General features: G+C 37.8%; 1 protein-coding gene across 2 annotated transcripts in view; it reads left to right on the top strand.

Annotated features, from left to right (window-relative positions):
- ATP10B (ATPase phospholipid transporting 10B (putative)) overlaps positions 1-20,118 on the top strand; it is a 54,777-nt gene that overhangs the window by 25,279 nt on the left and 9,380 nt on the right. For both annotated transcript variants that reach the window (XM_068698141.1, XM_068698142.1), the window contains 10 exons: positions 1,715-1,842; positions 3,009-3,261; positions 4,192-4,427; positions 10,362-10,541; positions 11,107-11,692; positions 12,233-12,339; positions 13,035-13,161; positions 14,677-14,861; positions 18,458-18,770; positions 19,989-20,065. In XM_068698141.1, the coding sequence (XP_068554242.1) occupies positions 1,715-1,842; positions 3,009-3,261; positions 4,192-4,427; positions 10,362-10,541; positions 11,107-11,692; positions 12,233-12,339; positions 13,035-13,161; positions 14,677-14,861; positions 18,458-18,770; positions 19,989-20,065 (2,192 nt within the window). The remainder of the gene's footprint in view (positions 1-1,714; positions 1,843-3,008; positions 3,262-4,191; positions 4,428-10,361; positions 10,542-11,106; positions 11,693-12,232; positions 12,340-13,034; positions 13,162-14,676; positions 14,862-18,457; positions 18,771-19,988; positions 20,066-20,118) is intronic.

Here is a 20,118-nt window from a genome sequence, read left to right on the forward strand (position 1 = left end):
TTTTCATGTGAGCACACTTGAATATGGTAACTGGGTGGGCTGGGGTTATCTGACAGTAGTTTACTACATTGCAGATCTCAAAAACATTGTTTTCATTGCAGGTAAGCACCCTCTTGCCCTCCAACTCTGATTGAGTCTGTCCCAGGCAGGTCAGAATTAATAGGATTTCTTAACCCTGAGGAAAAGGGCCAGAATTTAAGCCCGCTGAGTTTTGAATGGGTCACTGCTTTAAAGACATAACAGAGGCTCCCATGAGCAATTTGTGTTCAAAGCCACCCTTTCTTATAATCAATTTAATGTCAGTGATAACTTACTTAGTGTTACTGCTTTCATTTAGTTTTGTAGAGACAAAGTCAAATCTGGTGCCCCTGTCAAGTTCTTGTGAACCTTCCCCAAAGGCCTGTGATGTGACCCACTCGCCAGTCATCGCTGTAACACTGTTAGAAATAAGGGCCATTCAAAAAGATGAACGATAGAACTGACTTAATCACTTTTTTAATTTTGCTGCTTCATGTTGCAGTGGGCTTTCTTGGCACAGAAATGGGATTTCAGTTTGACAACTAAGCTCTATGCGAGAGAGAGAGAGAGACTTTATTTTCATTGTTCCCTGGCTGCTGTCATGTCAATTTAGAAACTTGTCTTTTTCTTCTTTTCTTCTTTTCTTCTTTCTTCTTGTCTTCTTTCTTCTTATTACTCAAGGGGCCCTTGAGTAATAAAGTCCTTTAACTTAAAATTTAAGGGAGTCTCAGATGAAAAAGCCAGCATTTAAAGAAAACAGTTTATATGCTCAGGTTAAAAAAATGAAATGGTCCCATAGCTCTGTCATGAGTTCTTGCTTTGCAATATTGTCTGAACACAAGGCTCTTATACAAGAAGAAATGTTTCTCATGGATCAATCAGTATTTTTCTTGTGTAGAATGAAAAATGGGTGTAAGAAGTGACTTGTCAACTATAGTTGTCCTTCCTCCGTTGTGATTAAGGTCTCTAGCCATAAAATATTGCTGAAATAATCTTAATTCCTTTGGCAGCATTTTAGTAGGCAGATGCTGCAGAACAACCACTAGTTTAATTGGTGCTAACTGAAGTTTTATCAGAACTGGGTATGAAAAGTGGACTAATAGAGGTTTTTGGCAGGAAAAAGGCATTAGGAGCAATGATGCACTGTGGGTTGTTTGTCCTAGCTACGTGTCGTTTCTGAATATGTACATTTAGTAACATTCCTAAGCAAAGTTTATGTCAGTAGAGCAATATGAAAGCTGGTAAAGTAGCCCAGGTGGGATGTTGGTAAGTCCTAAACTGGAAACTTTGCTGTAGTAGTGCAATGAAATCTACTGATATTTAATATACAGGGGAAGAAGCAGTTTGGGGGTGTGACCTAACTGATGGGAAACAGAGGAAATGTAAAAATAAGCTGCTTAGCTTGAGTTATAGGAAGCACGTGCTAACAAAGAGAGGTGGAAGTTGAGAATGGTCGGGAAGGATGAAAAAGATTTCAGCTTCTCTCTATGAAAGTTATCATACTTTCTGTTAGAAAGTGGAATGGGAGTCTTCAACACTAGGGACTTTTAAAGAGAGGTGGAAGAGATGGAATCCTGCAGCAACAAGAGGTAGAGTGAGAAGAGATGTATACAGAGCTAAGAGTCTTGTGGGACAGGTGGATGAAAATAATCACCTTCCTGCTCAGTGTATTTCAACATAATACGTATTCCAACAGGTCATGGCATCTGGGCTGGAAGCTTCTCAGAACATCCACCTTATGATGTCCCAGATGAGAATGGCAATTTTCCGTCTCCAGTTCTTGCTGGTTTCTACCTGTTCTTGACTATGATAATCCTACTGCAGGTAAAAGATAAACACTTCTCTGTTACCTTCAAGGAAGAAGCTATTCATAACTGACTACAGTCAACAATGAAAAATTAGTATCAAGTAATAGCTGTGCAGTACCTTCTTAATCCTATTTGAAAATATTGTAAGGAGCATTTCAAAACATTGAAGTGCGACATATTTTTTTTCTTTCAAAGCACTTTTTTTTTTTTGGTGGTGTTGAAACGTCACAGGAATATAGATAAGAAGGACATGTATTATATCTTTAAATAGCTCCAGAATCTCTAGGATATGCACTAAAGAAGACGCTTACATCGAAATATCAGTTGTTGGTTTTTTTTTCTGCCTATGCCCATCATTCCTAAATAGGAATGCCACTTAATATCTCAGAAAGACAGTGAAAAAAAAAAATGTTTTTCCGGTGGGGAATAATAGCTAGGTATGGCTCTACGGGTTTAGGAAATAAGATAAATTAAAAGTAGGATACTCATATATGAGTCTGATTAAACCTAATCATGAAGAACAGTTTATGGGGTAGGGGATAAAATCATGCTTTTCTGATTTCTTGACTTATCTGCTGAGATTTAAGTGAACAAAATTTCTTTAATATGAATGAAATATGAAAATAACTTTCTGAGTTGCTTAGAGATTCGTTACAGGTTTATCCTTTATTACTTAAACAGAACATTTGTGCACCTTAAGAATTCAGGATTATTTCATGACAGGGAAGTTAGTGGATGGGAAGTGTTGCATGCAAAGTCATTACTTTGGAAACTTTTTTTACATTAAGAGTTAGCCTTTGCTAGTGCATCATCTCAGAGTTTCAGGAAGGAAGAACTGCATACCTTGACTTTGATGAACCTTGATGAAACTTGGACAAAAACACGTGCTTTGTAAGAGAGTCAAGAATCCAATTTCAGACTCATCAGCTCATCTTTGTATTTGGTTCAAATAATTTTGTCTTAAATTCGTGACTTATTGTCCCTAGCTATCCGTTGCTATTGTGTGCAGTTTTTCTTTTGTTTGTTTGTTTGTTTTTAACTGTTATTATTTGGTCCTACAATACATCTCTAGGAAGAACTTCTTTTTTTCTGAAAATGTTAGTATACTTGTGCCAGGAAACTTCTGACAGAAAGCAATAAGACTTGTCTAACACCTCACTGAGATTTTCATCTCTCTTTCAGGTTTTAATCCCCATTTCTCTTTATGTGTCCATTGAGTTGGTCAAGTTGGGCCAAGTCTTCTTAATTCACAATGACATTGACCTCTATGATGAAGAAGCAGATTTGCCCATTCAGTGCAGAGCCCTAAATATTACTGAAGATCTTGGACAAATTCAGTATATTTTCTCAGACAAAACTGGGACACTAACAGAAAACAAAATGGTATTCCGACGCTGTACAGTTGATGGACATGAGTTTTCACATCAGGAAAATGGTAGGAGATACTTTTTTAAACTTTCTTTTTTTTTTCTCTGAGCTAGTAAATCTTATTAATTTAAATAATAACATTTAAACCTACTGAGCCTTCTGACTGAATTTATGGTTTTGTCTCCATTTTGTGAGGGACTCCTGTTATGGAGATTCCTAAAGTGAAGTTTTAACTGATTTGGAGGGCAGATAGGAAAGGTTTTCTGGTTCCTTCTGAATACATCTCAGGCATTGCCTTGCATTGAATACCCTCTTGAATACCCTCTTGTGCAAAACGAGCATTTTCATTTCTAAATAAATGCCAGGCAATCTTCTATAGGCTCACAAACTGAAAATAGTTATTAATCAAACTCAGTGGGTCCAAAAGTAATTGCCATAGACTTCTGTGTGATATGAACGAAGGTGCATCTACATCTTCTAGAGTCAACCCTAGCTGCAGTCTGTATCTGAAGTCTTTTAGCATTCAGCGCCAAATCTGGACATTATTACTCAGACCCCTTCTTGGTTGCTACTTTCTCTGTCTACATAGCACAAAGGATTTAATTTAGCAGGCAAGAAGCTGCTGTAAAGATGTTTGTGCTTTGTGACAGAGAGCATTAACAAATTTGTGAATTACCTTCTTTCTTTCTCATATTCCAGACAACCACAAAGTGCAACCCTTAGCATTTAGGAGAAATCCTTAAAAACAACTGATCACTTTGAAATGCATTTTTGATTTCATATGATAGTAAGCATTGCAGAGAGGGAGTTGCCAGAAAATAAAGTGGATTGTGAAGGTTTTTCTGATGATGGCTTTTGAGTTGTTTTAGCTTTGGGTTAGTTTATTTCAGTTTTTTTGTAACTAACCAAGGAATTACTCCTAAGCCATGCAAAGAATAGTATAAAATATAATGTTAATTATCTTTTAAAAGATAATGTTAATTTTCTCTATTTACAGCCAAGCGCCTGGAAACCCATAAGGAGTTGGATTTAGATTATACAGATTTTGTAAAACTTCAACACTTCACACTTCCTTCCATGAACACTGAAAGACCAGACACTTATAATCAAAGGACCATGAGACCCTTAAGGAGGTGCCAGAGTGCTAGAGCTCATTTTCAGGGGCATACACGGAATAGGTCACTTGGTCGTCGTGACAGCAACCGATCACAAGTGGCATTCAGCAGCACCATTGTGAGTACAAACAGATCGAGCTGGCACATTTAACTACAAGATATGTAGTTGGCACAGAATGAGCTTTTTGTACTGTTTTGGTACCCTGGAATGGCAGGAAAGTGAGGTAGACTGCAATGGGGATGCTGGCTGGGGTTGTTCCGAGAGGAGTTGGGGCTGTGAGCAGAGATAGGAGCCTGGAGCCTGGCTTTGCAGAAAAGGGCAGTATAGGTCCTTCTGGAAGATGATGGTTGGGAAAAGGTTATGGGATTGAAGTCTGAGTCTGAACACAGTTCAGAATGCCATAAACTACTTTTGCTATCAGCACTGCAACATATTGTCTCCGATAAACAGTTTAACCACCCATGAGCTGTGCATGCTGAATGCAAAAGCTGTGCTCTCCAGACCAGTTCTGTGTGATTTGTGACTTAGCAAAAGCTAAGTGGTGCATTTCTTTGAGATAAAAATAAAAAACAAAAATCCCAACATTTTTCACATAGAAAATATACATGTAAATGAAGCAAGAAAGGTTTATCAGATTACATTCTCAAACCCTGTGAGATGTTGAACAGATACTGAACAGCCTTGTCCCAATTCATTAGCTCGGTGGCCTCTGCCTCACCTCAAGTACTAACATGGAAGTTCGAGTCATCCTCATTGCACTTCTAGAAAAGCCTTAAACTCATCTGAATTTTAGATCTGAAACTTCCCAAAATCTAACACAACCTAATCAAGGTCAGTCTGGTTTTTAATCCTTGAAAGTTTGTTAAGAGACATTTCAGAAAAAGCTTTTATGCACTCCAGGAGAAGGTCAAACACTTTCAAAATCAGAATTACAATTAAAATTAATTAAAAAGCCCTTCCAAATCTTCATTGTAACAAATTCTAATAAATAGAGGATTCTCAGAACTTTATTATCTGCAGTTGTTCTTCTTGGCAGAGTTTTTGACTTGCTGACTTTTTTTGGTTGATGTAAGCCTAGATTAATTTTAAGATTCTACTTGTCTCATTCAGTTTCTCTGTTTTGTAGTAGATATTGGTCAGTGTTCCTCCTGTTCTTGGAATATGGGGGATTGTCAGTTGTCCTCACATTTTCCAGCCCAGTCCTCATGGAATATTGAGAACTTCTGTATATCTGTTCTATGGGTCTTGACTTTTGAAGTGTGATATAGGACTTCCTTGCCAGATATGTTTCCAGATAGTTTTTCTGCCAAGCCTCTTCAGTTTCTTTCAGAAATAAAATGCCATGTTTTCCTTTGCTTGTTTGCTTGTTTCCCCTCTGTAAAAGCATAATCTGAGGAACTAGTATGAAACATCTGCTTTTTAGAAGGAGGTTAAGCTGCTGTCCTGAAAATAAACCACCTTAGCTGCTGTCACTCTATCCCAATAAATTGCTTAACCTCTGTGACAAATGTGAAGACCTGGTAAAAATGAAGACACTTAGGTATTTATTGCCCAGTATGTTGCCCCGTATATTGATATCTTTCAAATGATGCACAGTAGTATCTTTATTTACCAAACCAATTTCCTTTTTATGAAATAGGGATAGTAAAATTTTCTGTTTCTCTGTGTTTCCTGTCCTTTGGAATTTATATCACCTTGTCTGATGCATTTGTACATTGCTAAGAACAGCTGGAACATCTGTATAACAATGGGTATACAGATAGTATTGTATGCTTGAATGGATCTCAGTAGTCAAAGTTTCTCATTAAAAATCCATCTTTTGTATCTTCACTCACACATTTAATATTCCTTAATTTAAGGCTTGCAGAGCCCTTCTGGATGAATGTCTCTGTTTAAATAAAAGCACTGAAGTATTCAGTGGCAGTCAACACTTGTCAAATGTGATGCTAACTATGAAATTGTGAGACTCAGCTTCTTCTCATCATCAAAACACAAGAGAAAATAAGGCCCTGCTTTCTACAATAAACAACACAAAGTCCAAATGTCAGCATCTGGGATTACACAGTTTGTTGTTGTTGGCTTTTTTCTTAATAAATTCTGAGATTCCAAGGGTTGATGTACTAGCTAGATGAAAGCTACTCATGGAAACTGGTAGCCTCAGGTAATTAAAAAAAATAAAAATGAAGAACTTTGCACTGCTGAGAAGACAGTGATTTTTGGGTAAGGGTTAGTACAGCATCTGCTGTGAGCACCTCACCTGCATATCAGAACTGTTGCCAAGAAAAGCATTTTAAAGAAGGAGGGCTGTTACCTTAATAATATCCTACAAAATGTGGAATTTAATTGGAAAATAACTACGCCAAACAAACAATAATCACTCACTAATGTCAAATTTATATGTGAACAGTTTTTAAAAGAGCATTATCTGTGCAATGATCACAAAATTCTCTTGTCAATCAACCTCATGCAAATCAGTAGTAACCAGGTTGCATATGGTATTTTAAGTGCATTTGTACTGTGGTAATTGATTGTGCCTGCAAATCAGCATGTTTCAGACTTGGTTTCAGTATTCTGAGCAGTTCTGCAATTAGAAAGCTCCTCAGCTACAAAATGTATTTCAACCTGCCTGTTTGTGAGAGCATTCTCTGCTCAACTAGTTTTGGTGTTTTCCTGAAATTTAAAAAGCTTTTATTAATTAACATGTTCATCTTAGTGCATCTCTGAGCTTGAGATGAGGATGATGGGTAATTCATGGCATTTGATAAAGTTAATTAAACTGGAGACTGCAGATCCTACAAGAATAGCTAAATAGCACTGCTTTTCTGCTTTTATTTTCTGGAATAAAAATAGTGTAGCTTTTATGCAGAACCTAAATCCTAGGACTTACTTTCTGTTTTTATCCCCTCCAATATTTTTGTCTTAGTCCTTGTGATCCCTGAGAGTTTAGGGAGCCTCCTTGTATGTGATTTATGCAGTTCATAAGATAAAATGAATCCTGTGTCCAGCTACATCCCCCTAAAATTCAGTATTAAAGTCTGTTCAGTGGGAAAGAGCATGACAAGGTCCTGGACAACTGAAAAGCAAATTCCTAACTTTTGTTAGCAGTCATCTTGCTACCTTGAGATGCAAATACAAAAAGATAGAGGTCAACCAATTAACAGTTACACTCAGAAAATTAGACTGAGCTGGACAAATCCATCTGAACTCATATTCACGCTATAACCAAAGTCTGTAGTTGAGAATTGTTGACAATTATGTGTGGTATCACATATGTGGTATAATATCAGTATTATGCTGGTATCATAAAAAAGTGTAATGTATGTGTATGTTTTAGGTTTTTTGTGGAATGGAAAGGACGGAAGAACAGTGTAGTCTTTACTTCAGAAATCTCTGAAGAAGTCTGAGAAAGAAATACAGTGACTGATTTATTCCTTTCATAAACATTTATTAGAAATCTGGAGGGAGAAGGATATGTCTATATAGCAAATGCAACTGGGAAAAGAACAAACTCACCTGTTCTTTCACACCTCTTGTTAAAATGGAAACCAATTTTTATCCTGTCTGTCTGGCCCTCTAGAGGACAGCCTTCAGCCAAAGAGGATACCCGGTCACTTCAGAGCCTTGAAGGTGGCATTGGCCACCTTACTGGTTTCTTTTGGTACCTCAAATGAGACAATGCCAGTTGACTTTATTAATTTGATTTGTTGTGGCTGCTGCAACTTCTCAGAGGAAAAATTAAAACAATGTACTATAAACAACGGAGATATGGTTGACAGCAAGACTTCAGGGAAATTTAAAAGAGTAGGAAAAATATAAAATGATAATCAAATTTGGAACAAGACAGGGCATTAGCATTTATTCTGTCTACCTGTAGATGTTCTTATGAAGTAAGATCTTGACAGCACGTTTTCTTCTAGATTTAATAATTGTAATAAACAGTGCCCTGCTATTAGAAACATTTCATGAAGATTTCAATTCTCCTATTATCATCAGGTTTTAGAGCCATTAAGTAGAAGAAATGCTATCAAACTAATACAGAGATCTTAAATGAATTGCAGTAGCCATTTTATAACATCAACATTTTACTAACATAGCATTTAAAGTATGGTAAATTTAATTGATTATCATCAATGCTGTTTTGTTTCATTTTCTGTTTTATTCATTCAGTTTTATTCAGGCCAGTCAATGAACAGATTTGTTTGTGTGAATTCTTTTATCTGCTGGTATTCCATAAGGCTGAAACTAGAGAAATAGGTAAATTCAGGTCAGTCCTGCTTTCACTGAATGTGAAAAGAAAAAGAGATAAAAACATTGATTTCTGTATAAATTTTATATTTAAAACTTGTTTCTGAGGCCACAGTTGACCTGAAAATTTTCCATTTTTCCAGAGGAAATTTTTTAGTTCAGAAAGTTTCAGTTGAAATGGAATGCCTATGTGTGTTTTATTATTTTTGGCACAAGTTAGAGGCAGATATTGTGGATATATATGTGCAAACAAAACTGAGTGGGATGGTGATGAATAGGAGAGGTTGAGATCCATGTGTAATGATTTGTGGTTGGTGAGGTTCATTCTAATTGTGGCAATGCATGAGGAAATTATATGAATAGTTGGGCAAACAGAGAATTTCTAATCATTAATGTTTTGAATTGAATATAATTCCCAACATCACTGTTTTGAGAGTTATGTCTGTACATAATATTTTCTACATGGGAATTGTCCAGTTCAGCTATTTGGGATTGCTCTAAGTAGTGAGCACGGTAGTCAACAGGCACACAGGTACCTATCAGCTGCTGCAGCAAGACATTGTGAAACGATTTCTAAAGAATGAGCACTTTAATTCTTCAATGTCTGATTCCTTTTAAGAGGCTTGAGAAGATACCTGAAAATCAGTATATGTCAATTTGCTAGAGGAGGGACTGCATCTGCACTTAAAATTTTTGCCCACATGCAAAAGAAAAAAAGAATGAAAACACTGAGCCAGAGGAACCAGAACCTCCTCTTGCAGAGAGTGCATTATCTGGTTCTCTCTTTGAATCTCAGCTGAATTCTGTGCTGCAGAATGAGCAATAGATTTATTTTCAATTATTGAGATAATTTAAGGACCAGTTTTCATGTTAGCAAGCAGGAGTTACAACATAACATATTCAGCTTAGCACTGCACAGTCATGAAGTTGGTTAATTGATAGCTGTTGCATATTTAGGGAACTTAAGAAAACTGTGCCAAATTGAAGGAGGAGAGTGTAGTAGTTGAGATAAACTAGAAGCAGCTAATTCACTGGCAATTCCTTAAAGAAGGCATCCAAAAGTGCTGGCTTGCAGAAGATGTCTTTTAAATTGGGAAGCTCTAGTTGAATATGGCCCTGAATTAAATCCAAACCTAATTCTGCTAACATGAAATTTCCATTAAAAGTCATATTTCCATAGCCCTACATTAGATTAAATTGTAGATAAGTAACATTGTTAAGTAGTTTGGCTTGTGAATTTAGATTTGATTAGAGAGAGTGTGGTAGTAGATTACAGTACTGTTTCAGGAACAAATGCAGAATGTATGCATTCACCTGTTTATTGTAAAGCTGAAAAAGAGCAATTTGAGACAGCTTCTCTTTCAGGTACAAAGCAAAATGATTCTGAAAACACTTTTTTGTTGTAACCAAGCTATAAACACAAGCTGTCTTCTCTGTTGAAATAGCATTGCTGCTCCATCACTGAAATGGGTGATCCCAAATCCACTTCCACCTGGAATGACCTTTAATTCATTAGTCAGCAGTTTCAAAGTTTGGAGACACAGTATAGATTATTCTTGAGATAGATCTCAAAATAAATAAAACTCTGAAAACTCCTCCTATCTTAAGGTAAGTTTCTTCCTAATAATCTAGTTATGCAGCCTTTAGAAATATATCTGTTTTCCCCAGATTGAAAGTACAAAAGGCATTTCTCTTACATAATCCTAGGTGTGAACTCAATAAGGCGCAACAGAAGACTATTGAGTTGAGAGCTCTTCCTTGAGCACAGTTATAAATGGGAATAATTCTCCTTAATTTTTCTTACAGGAAAAGGATGTGACTCCAGACAGCAGGCTGCTGAGAAGAGTGAGAGAAGCTGCACTCCAGACTGAAAATCTCTCTCCTTTTATACATATGCAGACTGCCACATCTCTTACTGACTTTTTTCTTGCCCTTGCCATCTGCAATACAGTCGTGGTCTCCACAGCTACTGAGCCAAGACAGAGGGTAATCTAATTTTGTTTAAACTAAGTATTCAAGGAAATTGATCGTGCTTCCAATAACAACACAGAGCACTGTTCAGGGAAACCTGAAGTGGTGAGAAATGGTTTTGTACTGGAGCTCTCCTCTAGTTCTTTTATCTTTTATGTAATGTCTACTGTTCCACTGCCTGTGTATATCCCTACCTAACAAGGCTCTTTATGTTTGATGAATAGATAGGGCTACCGCAGTATCTGTGCTTTTCCTTTTAGATTTAATAATACATTTACTGTAAGAAATATGTTGAATATACGGGGTTTTCTCTGATCTCTCAGGCCATTTTCAGAATTATAAGGGCCTTGATTTCATCTGTGTTTCAGAAGCAGAGACACAAATCACCATCAAATTCAGATGCCAATTTTCCAATGACTCCTCTACTGAATTCCCTTAACACGGTTAAAGAGAAAAAAAATATTGCTGCATTTTTTATTATTGTCATTTAGAAAAGAAAAATTTGGAGGCTTTGGAAAGTATCTTGTAGCTCACATTCATTTATTTTTAACCATAACCCAAGGTTTTCTCATATTTCTAGGTTATAGTCCCACCACCAATAAAACCTTCAGGAATCACTTTGGAGAAGATTCATCAGATATTTCATCGGCTGAAGTTAGCAAGCCTCAGCCAGTCTTTTTCATCATCTCAGTCTAGTTCAGAGCTAGGAGCTAGCTTCAGTGCAAAGAACACCGGGGAGCACCTTGCTGCGTTGGATTGCTGTGACGAGGACAATGACTGCTGTGACAGCAATAGGGGCACTGGGCTCCAGGACAAGGCCAGCACAGATATTGGCAGTGCTTCCTTGGATGAGGTTTTTAAGTCTGTTACTCATGGTTCTTTGCCAACAGACTTCTGTTACGAGGCTGAGAGTCCAGATGAGGCAGCACTTGTCTATGCTGCCCAGGCATACAGTTTTACTTTAGTGTCCCGGACTCCTGAGCAGGTGACTGTACAGTTGCCACAAGGCACACTCTTGACTTTTGATATCCTCTACACTTTGGGATTTGACTCAGTAAGGAAAAGGATGTCTGTAGTGGTAAGACACCCTCTAACCAAGGAGGTCATTGTCTACACAAAAGGAGCTGACTCTGTTATAATGGACTTGCTGGAAGACTCTGGCAAAGGTAATAAGCCAATGAGCTATTCCTGTTGTGTCTCCTACAATGACGCACAAGAAGTTTGCAGTACTCTCTTCTTCATGAAATATAATATCTAGGCATCAGGAGTATAAAGATAAGGAACAAGCTCTCAGTAGTGTTATCCTTGCAGATCAGAACTGAGGTATTTGTTTAAACTGAGTAATGCTGAGAATATGGAATGGGCTAATTAAAATTCACTGACAGCACTAACCCACGTGGGTTGTGTACTCTGCAGTAATACTTTCATACGGGCCTGACCGTGGTATTTCAGCTTGTCAGCAAGAGTGCTGTAGCATTAAAAAACAACAGCAACAATAACAACAAGATAAAGTAATATCATCATAAAGGAAACAAGAACCTTTACCAATCTTCAGTTTATGCAACACACAGTGAACACTTTGAAAGGGATTGCTATTACAATGGAATCCAATTTTCACTCAGTTGCCCATTCTTTTTTAATCTTAGGTCATTAGGTCTGAAATGATCTGTGAATAAGATGTGGAATCTTTCCCTTGTATTTCATAGCTGACACTTATGCAGAGAGGAGAAGGAAAAGAATAAAAGACAGAACACAGAAACATCTGGACTACTATGCCCGAGATGGCCTCCGAACTCTGTGCATAGCTAAGAAGGTAGGAGGACACTACCCTAATGTTGTTTACAGCTTTGCTCTATATATATCAATATATTTATTGGAAACAATGCAATGGTTATAAAACTCTGTACTTCAGAGGACAAGACAGATACAGACCATCTTTCTGTCCCTCTATTTGATTGTTTTGTAGTCTTTTTCTCCTCTCTTTCTGCAGTTTTTCAGTTTGAACAAATGATGGGTTCTTCGTCAAGCTCAAAATATTGATTTCTGTTTATCCAATGACAGCTCTGGCTTACTCTCTTTATAGTGATTTCAGGAAAGACATAGAAAGCCAACTTTCTGTTTTGCTTTGCATTCAGCTTTCAAAATCCTACCTTCAGCCTGGGATAGTGCATTTTAGCCTGATACATTAGTGCAGAAGTGGTGAGACACCCTGCAGAGCAACTTTCAGAAACTGTGCTCCAGTACAGACTCCCAGCTAAAGGCTGTGGGACTGAGTTTCTCTAAGCCATGTTTTTAATTCTTAGCCTCCACAAACAAGAATGCACATCTTTTTTTTTCTCATTGCTACCAGCTCCTGCAGTCTTCTCATGGAAAAAAATCTGTTGTTTTAAAGGCATCACAGTACTTTATCAATCCAGATAGGAGTTAAGCCTCTGTGATCCAGAATGTTGGCATTCTTCTCCTCTTATTTAAATTTAAAAAGAGCTCTTTTAAAATTATTTTATGCAGGTCTTGAATGAGGATGACTTTCAAAAATGGGCCAATTTTCGTCGAGAGGCAGAAGCTGCAATTGACAACAGAGAGGATCTGTTAATGGAGACGGCACAGCATCTGGAGACCAAACTCACCTTGCTGGGTAGCTAAAATAAGAATTGTCATTGCATGAAGTATCACTTGCTCTCCTGTGATATTCTTGGCAATCAGATAAACAGCTTATATTAAATTATATCAAAAAGGCTTCCTCTGAGGTTTGAAAATCTCAGGGCAAGTGTACACAGTCCAATGATGGTGCTTAAACAATTTATAGTGCAATTTGAGCAGCAGTAACTTTGAAAAAGTGTATCAAAACTTTCATGTGCCATGAGCAAAGAACATGTGCATCAGCTGTTAACTGCAGCTCAGCTGACATGGTAGATAATGAAGTTCCCATTATTCAGTCACATATCTGTGTCCTTAGACAAACCCATAAAACAATATATTTTCACTTCAATTTTGAGCACAAATTCCAAGGGAATTTCTGTTATAGAACTGTATTATAAAAAGCAGTAACTACAATTGTTGTCCTCTTTCTTGCTAGTGAATTCCTGCTCCTGTTACACTGTCATGTTTGCTTTCTGTATTTTGTAAAAGGTTGATATTTCGTATTAAAACTTACCTCTTTGGTATTTGCACATCATCCATCACCATAGTATCTAACAATACTATTCTGTTAAATTACAGAGGGCTTCAGGGCTTTCTTTTCTATTTTGTTTTGAAATGTTTTGCTATTTAAGACTTTGTTTCTCAGATTCATCCTGTTCTCATCTTTCTGTGAATACAATCTGTGCCCATATTTTGTTATCCTGAATTTCTATGATTGCAAGCTATTAGCGTTATGGTTTCTCATAATCTATGCAATGATTTAAAAAATTAGAGTAATAACAGTAAATACCATAAGCACAAGCATATAAGAAATAACATAGATCTTGTTAGAATGTTATCTTTGCCAACTCTTAAGGCACTGTGTGCATTCACACTTCATTTCACAAAAACTGTTATTTTAGCTAAAATTAATATCTATCTCTAATGTACCACATTTACAGCATCTTCAAACTGACCTCTAGTGGAAGAGATAAAGAGTATTATAATATTTGGGTGGTGACTTACGTCCATCTGTTTTTAAGTTGGCACATTTTAAAAAAGAATGTTTCCTGTATGTTTTCTTCTCCTTTTGATGAGTTTTGCCAAGCATCTAACTTGGCAATACGATAGCATTCATTGAAATAGTCAAAGTTCATCTTTTCTGGTTGCTTTGATGGGACTTGATGCAGTACTTTAAAAATGCATATGGTATAATTCCTCTGCCAGTACATTGTCATTTTAGATTATTAGGAAGAAATGAAATGCATTGTTCTAGCATCAAGGAAAACAAAGAGTCAGAATTTGATTGACAACAGATTTCGGTCTTAATCCAAATGCAGATTTTGTGCCCGTGTGTTTATCTGCTGGACAATACCTTGTCAATACTTCATCAATACCTTGATAAGCTCATGACTGGAAGTCAAAGACCTTTTCTTAAAAAATAAATAAATAAATAAAATTGGCAAGATGATTTCCAAATATTTCCAAATGAAAGAAAACTAGTTCACGTTGTCTTTTCCTGTTTACCCAGGGGCAACAGGGATTGAAGATCGGCTGCAAGATGGAGTGCCTGACACTATTGCAGCTCTTCGAGAAGCTGGGATACAGATCTGGGTGTTGACAGGAGACAAACAGGAAACAGCAGTTAACATTGCATATTCCTGTAAGCTCCTGAACCAAAGGGACACTGTCTTCACCATAAACACAGAAAATAAGGTGAGTACAGGGGGATGCACAGAATTTTCCATCTTTCCCTTTCTTCACAGCTTTCAGCTTGACACTGATTTGCTTTAGGTTGTATTCACCACAAGACACAGCTAACCAAACTTCCACATAGCAACATTAGGCCATAAATTCTTTAGACCACATGTAACAGGATGAATTTGAACACAAGACAGTTATGTAGAATTTTATTCAATTAGAATACAAGTTTCCACATAAAAATAAACTTTTTTTTTTTTTAATGACCTTACTAATGAGCTTTAGCAAAAAGATAATATGCAATTTATATGCCTGATTCCTTAATAATATTGGTATTTGGCTTTTTCACTTGCAATGGAAATTTCAGTTGGTGTGATACGGTATTGTAAATCCAGGTGATATCTGTAGGAAGACATTTGGAAAGTATTATATGAGTCAGTCTGGAATAAAATGCAGGTGTAGATTTAATTAAATTCAGAACTTTCTAGTTGCATGTTCCCAAATAGGATTAGGCTCAATCAGAAATGTATTAGTGTGAACAATTTAACCTGGTGTCGTTTTGTGTAAGCAGCATTTCACCTTCTCAGAAACCTAAATATAGCTCCTGTGGGCTCGTTAAAAATGCAGTCACATTCTTGACACTCCATAGTGGCCTACATAGTGGTAGATGTGCACAGATATTCCCTGAATTTCTGTAGGCAACAAGAAGGTCAGGTAGTAAATAAAGCAAACATACTCCAAAATGAAAATAATCACTTGAGGGGCATCTTTGTCAGCTCCTATGACTCACAAAATTCAGTGAACAATCTGTGGTGTAGTCCATGGCTATTCTTGAAACCATCTGAACAGACGGGAGAAACAAACTTTCAAAGAAGGTAAATGCCATTAAGGATGGCGAAAGCAAAAAAGTTTTAAAAAAGCAACATTGGCTTTTGCAGATTGTGAAGCAACATGGTGCCAGAGAAACCATGCCTTGCTCTCAGGAAGTGGAATGTCCGCTGTAGCAAACTGCTTCACGTAGCATTGCTCCAGACATCCTGGTAGCACAGATGACTTTATGAGACAGTTTTAGGGCAGTGCAAGTTCGGGCATCACAGCTCAATGCATTTGAAAGAAGTCAACATACCTGACCATTTCTCATGTCCAAAACGTCAGCTGAGCTGTCCTCTTTTTTGTTTTGTTGTCAGTGCCATCTTACTGTACAGCCCCAAGTGGCCCTGAGGTCACAAGGGTGCTGCTCTGTTCTCTTTTTGCAGTGTACACCTGTGACCTGTACTCAGCAGTAATGGGGGAGCTGTCATGAGAAGGCCCTTTCTGTAGGTAGTTGGGAGGTTGAGGGGGGAAGGCTGGCCCTCTTTCTGGGACTAGGCAAGTCACTTGTCTCAGTTGCCTCCATTTTTCTCCCCATTACAAGCTTGTCTTTCTCTATAAAACTATTGTGAGGATTAATTAAGTAATGTTAAAATACTGACTGTTTTTCTTTCAATAGGCAGTGGTATAGAGCAGTCAGATGGCCTACTTTCTAGCTTCTTTTGTCTGCAGCTAGTAGCTCTCCAAACAGGAATAATATGCTATGCAAATGTCTCTGTCTTTTAATAGGGAAATAGGGAAACATGCACAGATGATATGGAATTCAGCAAGGAATACGTTCCTTGCTTCGATGTGTAATTTCATTTGATACGCATATCTGCTTTAATGGGAGGCAGAATGAGTATATTTAGGATGGAAATTAGAAGATGGTTCCTGTTAGAGAAGTGATGCTACAGGCAGGACTACCCTGACTCCAGGAAACACAGGCATACATGCTCACCTACAGCACCCTATGTGGCCGTCAGTCTGGACTTAGGTGCACACAGCATGTATATAGGTGCTTCTGTGAATGCATGTCATTTGGTGGGCATTAGCTTTATATTTCAATGCCGTTTAGCTCCCTCCCTTTCAAGGTGAAGCCAAGGACGCTGGTTGTGAAGAGTCCCCAAGTGGCTGCAGTGAGGGAAAACAAATAATACAAAGGGTTTATCCTTTCACAAAAGCCCATTAATTTTGACAAAGTTAACCCTTAAACTAAATATCCATTGAAGGATAAAGCCTTTGACAGAGGGTTAATAAAGGTTAATAGCTAACAAAGTGGATCCAGGTGGGAAATACCACAGTGTTTCTTTGCACCTATGGTTAAGTTTGCTTTCTGTTAGTTATTCATCTTCACTCGTGGCCACGTATTGAGCATGGTACAGTTCTTAATTCAAGTCACTGAAATATTTTAGTGTCTTTACCTGTTTTTCATTTTGCTGTCCAACTCAATTTTCAGCACTGTATTAAGAAATCGCAATCTTTTCTTCCATCCCCAATATTTTTATCCAACATCTTCCAGCGCTGAGGAGGAGATGAAGCTCAAAAACAGGAGGAAACAATTGTAAGGGCAGCAGTTAGGGAACTATGGTGGCTGGCTTCAGTGGGAAAGGACTCTTTCCACTCCTGAGCCGAGCAGCTTATTGAAATGCTGGAAATCATGAACCTTCCAGAAAGAGACAACACAAGTACATAGTCTGGAGAGATTTATTCAAAAATGCAAGCCTGGAATTTCCAATACAATTTTTGTTTTGTTCACAGAAAGATATTGCTGCTTCAATATTTTTTGGAGGTTTTCAGTGTGCAGGCTTGATGCAGCTTTCTATTAGGTGTCAGAGGTACATTTGATTCCAGAACCTCCCACTGAAGTGTAATTTAAATCTTCCAAACATCCTACACATGTACCTTATGCAACATAAAGTGAAAATAACATTTCAGAACTGAATCATCACTCAATAAGGCTGACAGAAAAGGTAGAAAAAGGAGTGATTAGCTCCTCAGGTATTCAGTGCCATGCTACAGAAAGAGGACTTTTAGTACGAACAGGCAGCAAAATAACTTTTAGATCATTCTGGGTTTTGTTTGATAGTGGTGTGCCGATTTAGGAGATCTGTATGGGAGAGGTAAAAGTGCCACTCTCAAATCTCTGTGTGATATTAAGGTTACTTTCATCCAAAATGAGGCAAATTTGCTAATAAGGAAAGGTTTAGTGTGTGCTTGAAGCACTGCGCTGGGCAATATGAAGCTTTAGTTATGTCCCTGTGACACACACATGACCTAGAAAAGGCCAAACTCTCAAAGTTACTAATTTTGGAAATCTGAACCTCTTGTTTCTCTACTGTAATTTATTTCCAAGGGAAACAAAGGCTGTAATATCTCACATCATTCATACCAGAGGTAGTTTTTTTTAATGTACTTTAGCAAAAAAAGTTTTGTTTCTTTTTTCCCTTCTGATCTTTTAGCACTGCAAATACAAGTATATCCTCCTGAAGTGAGGCTTTTTTTTTTTCCTTTGAAATAATTTCTTAATGCAGTTAACTAGCTGATAAAATGTGCGTTGTTTTCACTGAAGGATTTGATGTTGTCATTGAAATAATCTCCAGTCTGACGAATTAGTGCCTTTCTCAGTCAGTTTTCCCCAATGTTCATCTGATAGGCTTCAACCCACTTGCATGATTATACAAACACACGCTTTGTAAGGTGCTGTGCTGCAAAGGGAGATGGAGATAACTATTTCTAGAACCACTTCTGTTTTCTCACAGGAAACTTGTGAATCACTCTTGAATTTAACCTTGGAAGAAGTGAGAAAGAATTACGAGGTTGAAAAACCACAGAGGAAATTTTTTGACTTTATCCCAACATCTTCACCAGCCTCTGAGGAGCCCAGTCCTGAATTTGGACTGGTGATTGATGGCAGGACACTGAGTGTCATCTTCCAGGGGGGCCTGGAGGAGAAATTCCTGGAGCTGACGAGGCACTGCCGCTCAGTGCTGTGCTGCCGTTCCACCCCCCTCCAGAAGAGCATGGTGGTCAAGCTCATTCGGAGGCAGCTAAAAGTGATGACCCTGTCGATAGGTACCTCTCTTTTGAATTTTACAGGAGAAATAGGCAGCAGGCTCTTTCAATCTGAGTTTTAAAAATGTATGGAATATATACATTGTATGAGCTATTTATTGCACCTCCTCTTAGATACATACAGTGAAAAACTAGTATTGAATAGTCTTTCCTAACCAACAACCATATGAAAGTCCTCCTTCAGCTTTCAGTGAGCAAATCTGCCCCCCCCCCCCCATTTAAATAAGATGAAGATGCTCCACATTCAGTATCTCCCAGTAGTCCCTTTCAAGCACACAAGTACAAACACATGTACATGTTCCCTCTAGAATCCCCTCACTTAGGGAAGGAAAGCAGTCGATAGTAGTTACTGTTCTGTGTTTTCATAAGCCCTTTTCCTGTCAGATTTTCCCAACGGGTAGAACCAGAGTTATCCCCAGAGCAGCATTAAGCACCAGCTCCTTTGCTTTTTCCCTCCAAATACTGTGAAATGCTTTGAGTTTCCAGCTCACTGTTGTTAAGTGATCCCAGTAAAATCCTTGCAGAATTGATTTTTGTTACTTAAAACTAAAAAATACGTTTATCTGGACCAAACAAGGCATATCAGAAAAGGAAGAGTCTGATGCATTAAATTTCTTGCTTTGCCTCAGAGTTGAAAACATAAACTCACAGCCTTCTGCTTCATTTCTTTTGCTTTACCAGTTAACCTAGTTCAGAATCTCCGTGTTGCAGGCAACCATGATGGTTCTTTCCATGGAAATTTTGTTATTTATTCAACATATTGCTAAAAGTTGAAAGGAGCAGAATAACTCCTAAAATTGGATTGCTACATTGTCAATTGCAATAAAATTTATCATATAATTCGGAGAGTTCAGTGAAGTAGGGTACTGCAAAGCATGTTGTTGAGCATATGAGGCTGACCAAGCAGAAATGTACAAAATAGTGCAGATGCGGATAGTGTCAGGGTGTCTATGCCACCAGCCAACTGAATCCAATATCAGGCTTAGTGGTGGATCCAGGTCTTCTGAGAAGGAGGATGTTCCTACCAAAATCAGAGCCTAGAGGTCATGGTTGTTCGATGCTGACTATCAGTTACCCTAACTGAGATGCATGGTACAGCAGAATAGCCCATGCTTAACAGCACAGCTGCATGTTTTTTATTTTTTTAAGTACTAGTATAAGCATGTTAACCACCCTTTCTTGCGTCTTTATTGTTCATTTCTGTCTTATGCTTTCTAGGTGATGGTGCAAATGATGTAAGTATGATTCAAGCAGCTGATGTTGGGATTGGAATATCTGGCCAAGAAGGCATGCAGGTATCATTTCAGTTTAGTTCCACTCCTCTTTTGTCACATGATTTCTTTCTGCT

The sequence above is a fragment of the Anas acuta genome, chromosome 14 (genome assembly GCF_963932015.1).
Source record: "Anas acuta chromosome 14, bAnaAcu1.1, whole genome shotgun sequence".
In the NCBI taxonomy this organism is placed as follows: domain Eukaryota; kingdom Metazoa; phylum Chordata; class Aves; order Anseriformes; family Anatidae; genus Anas; species Anas acuta.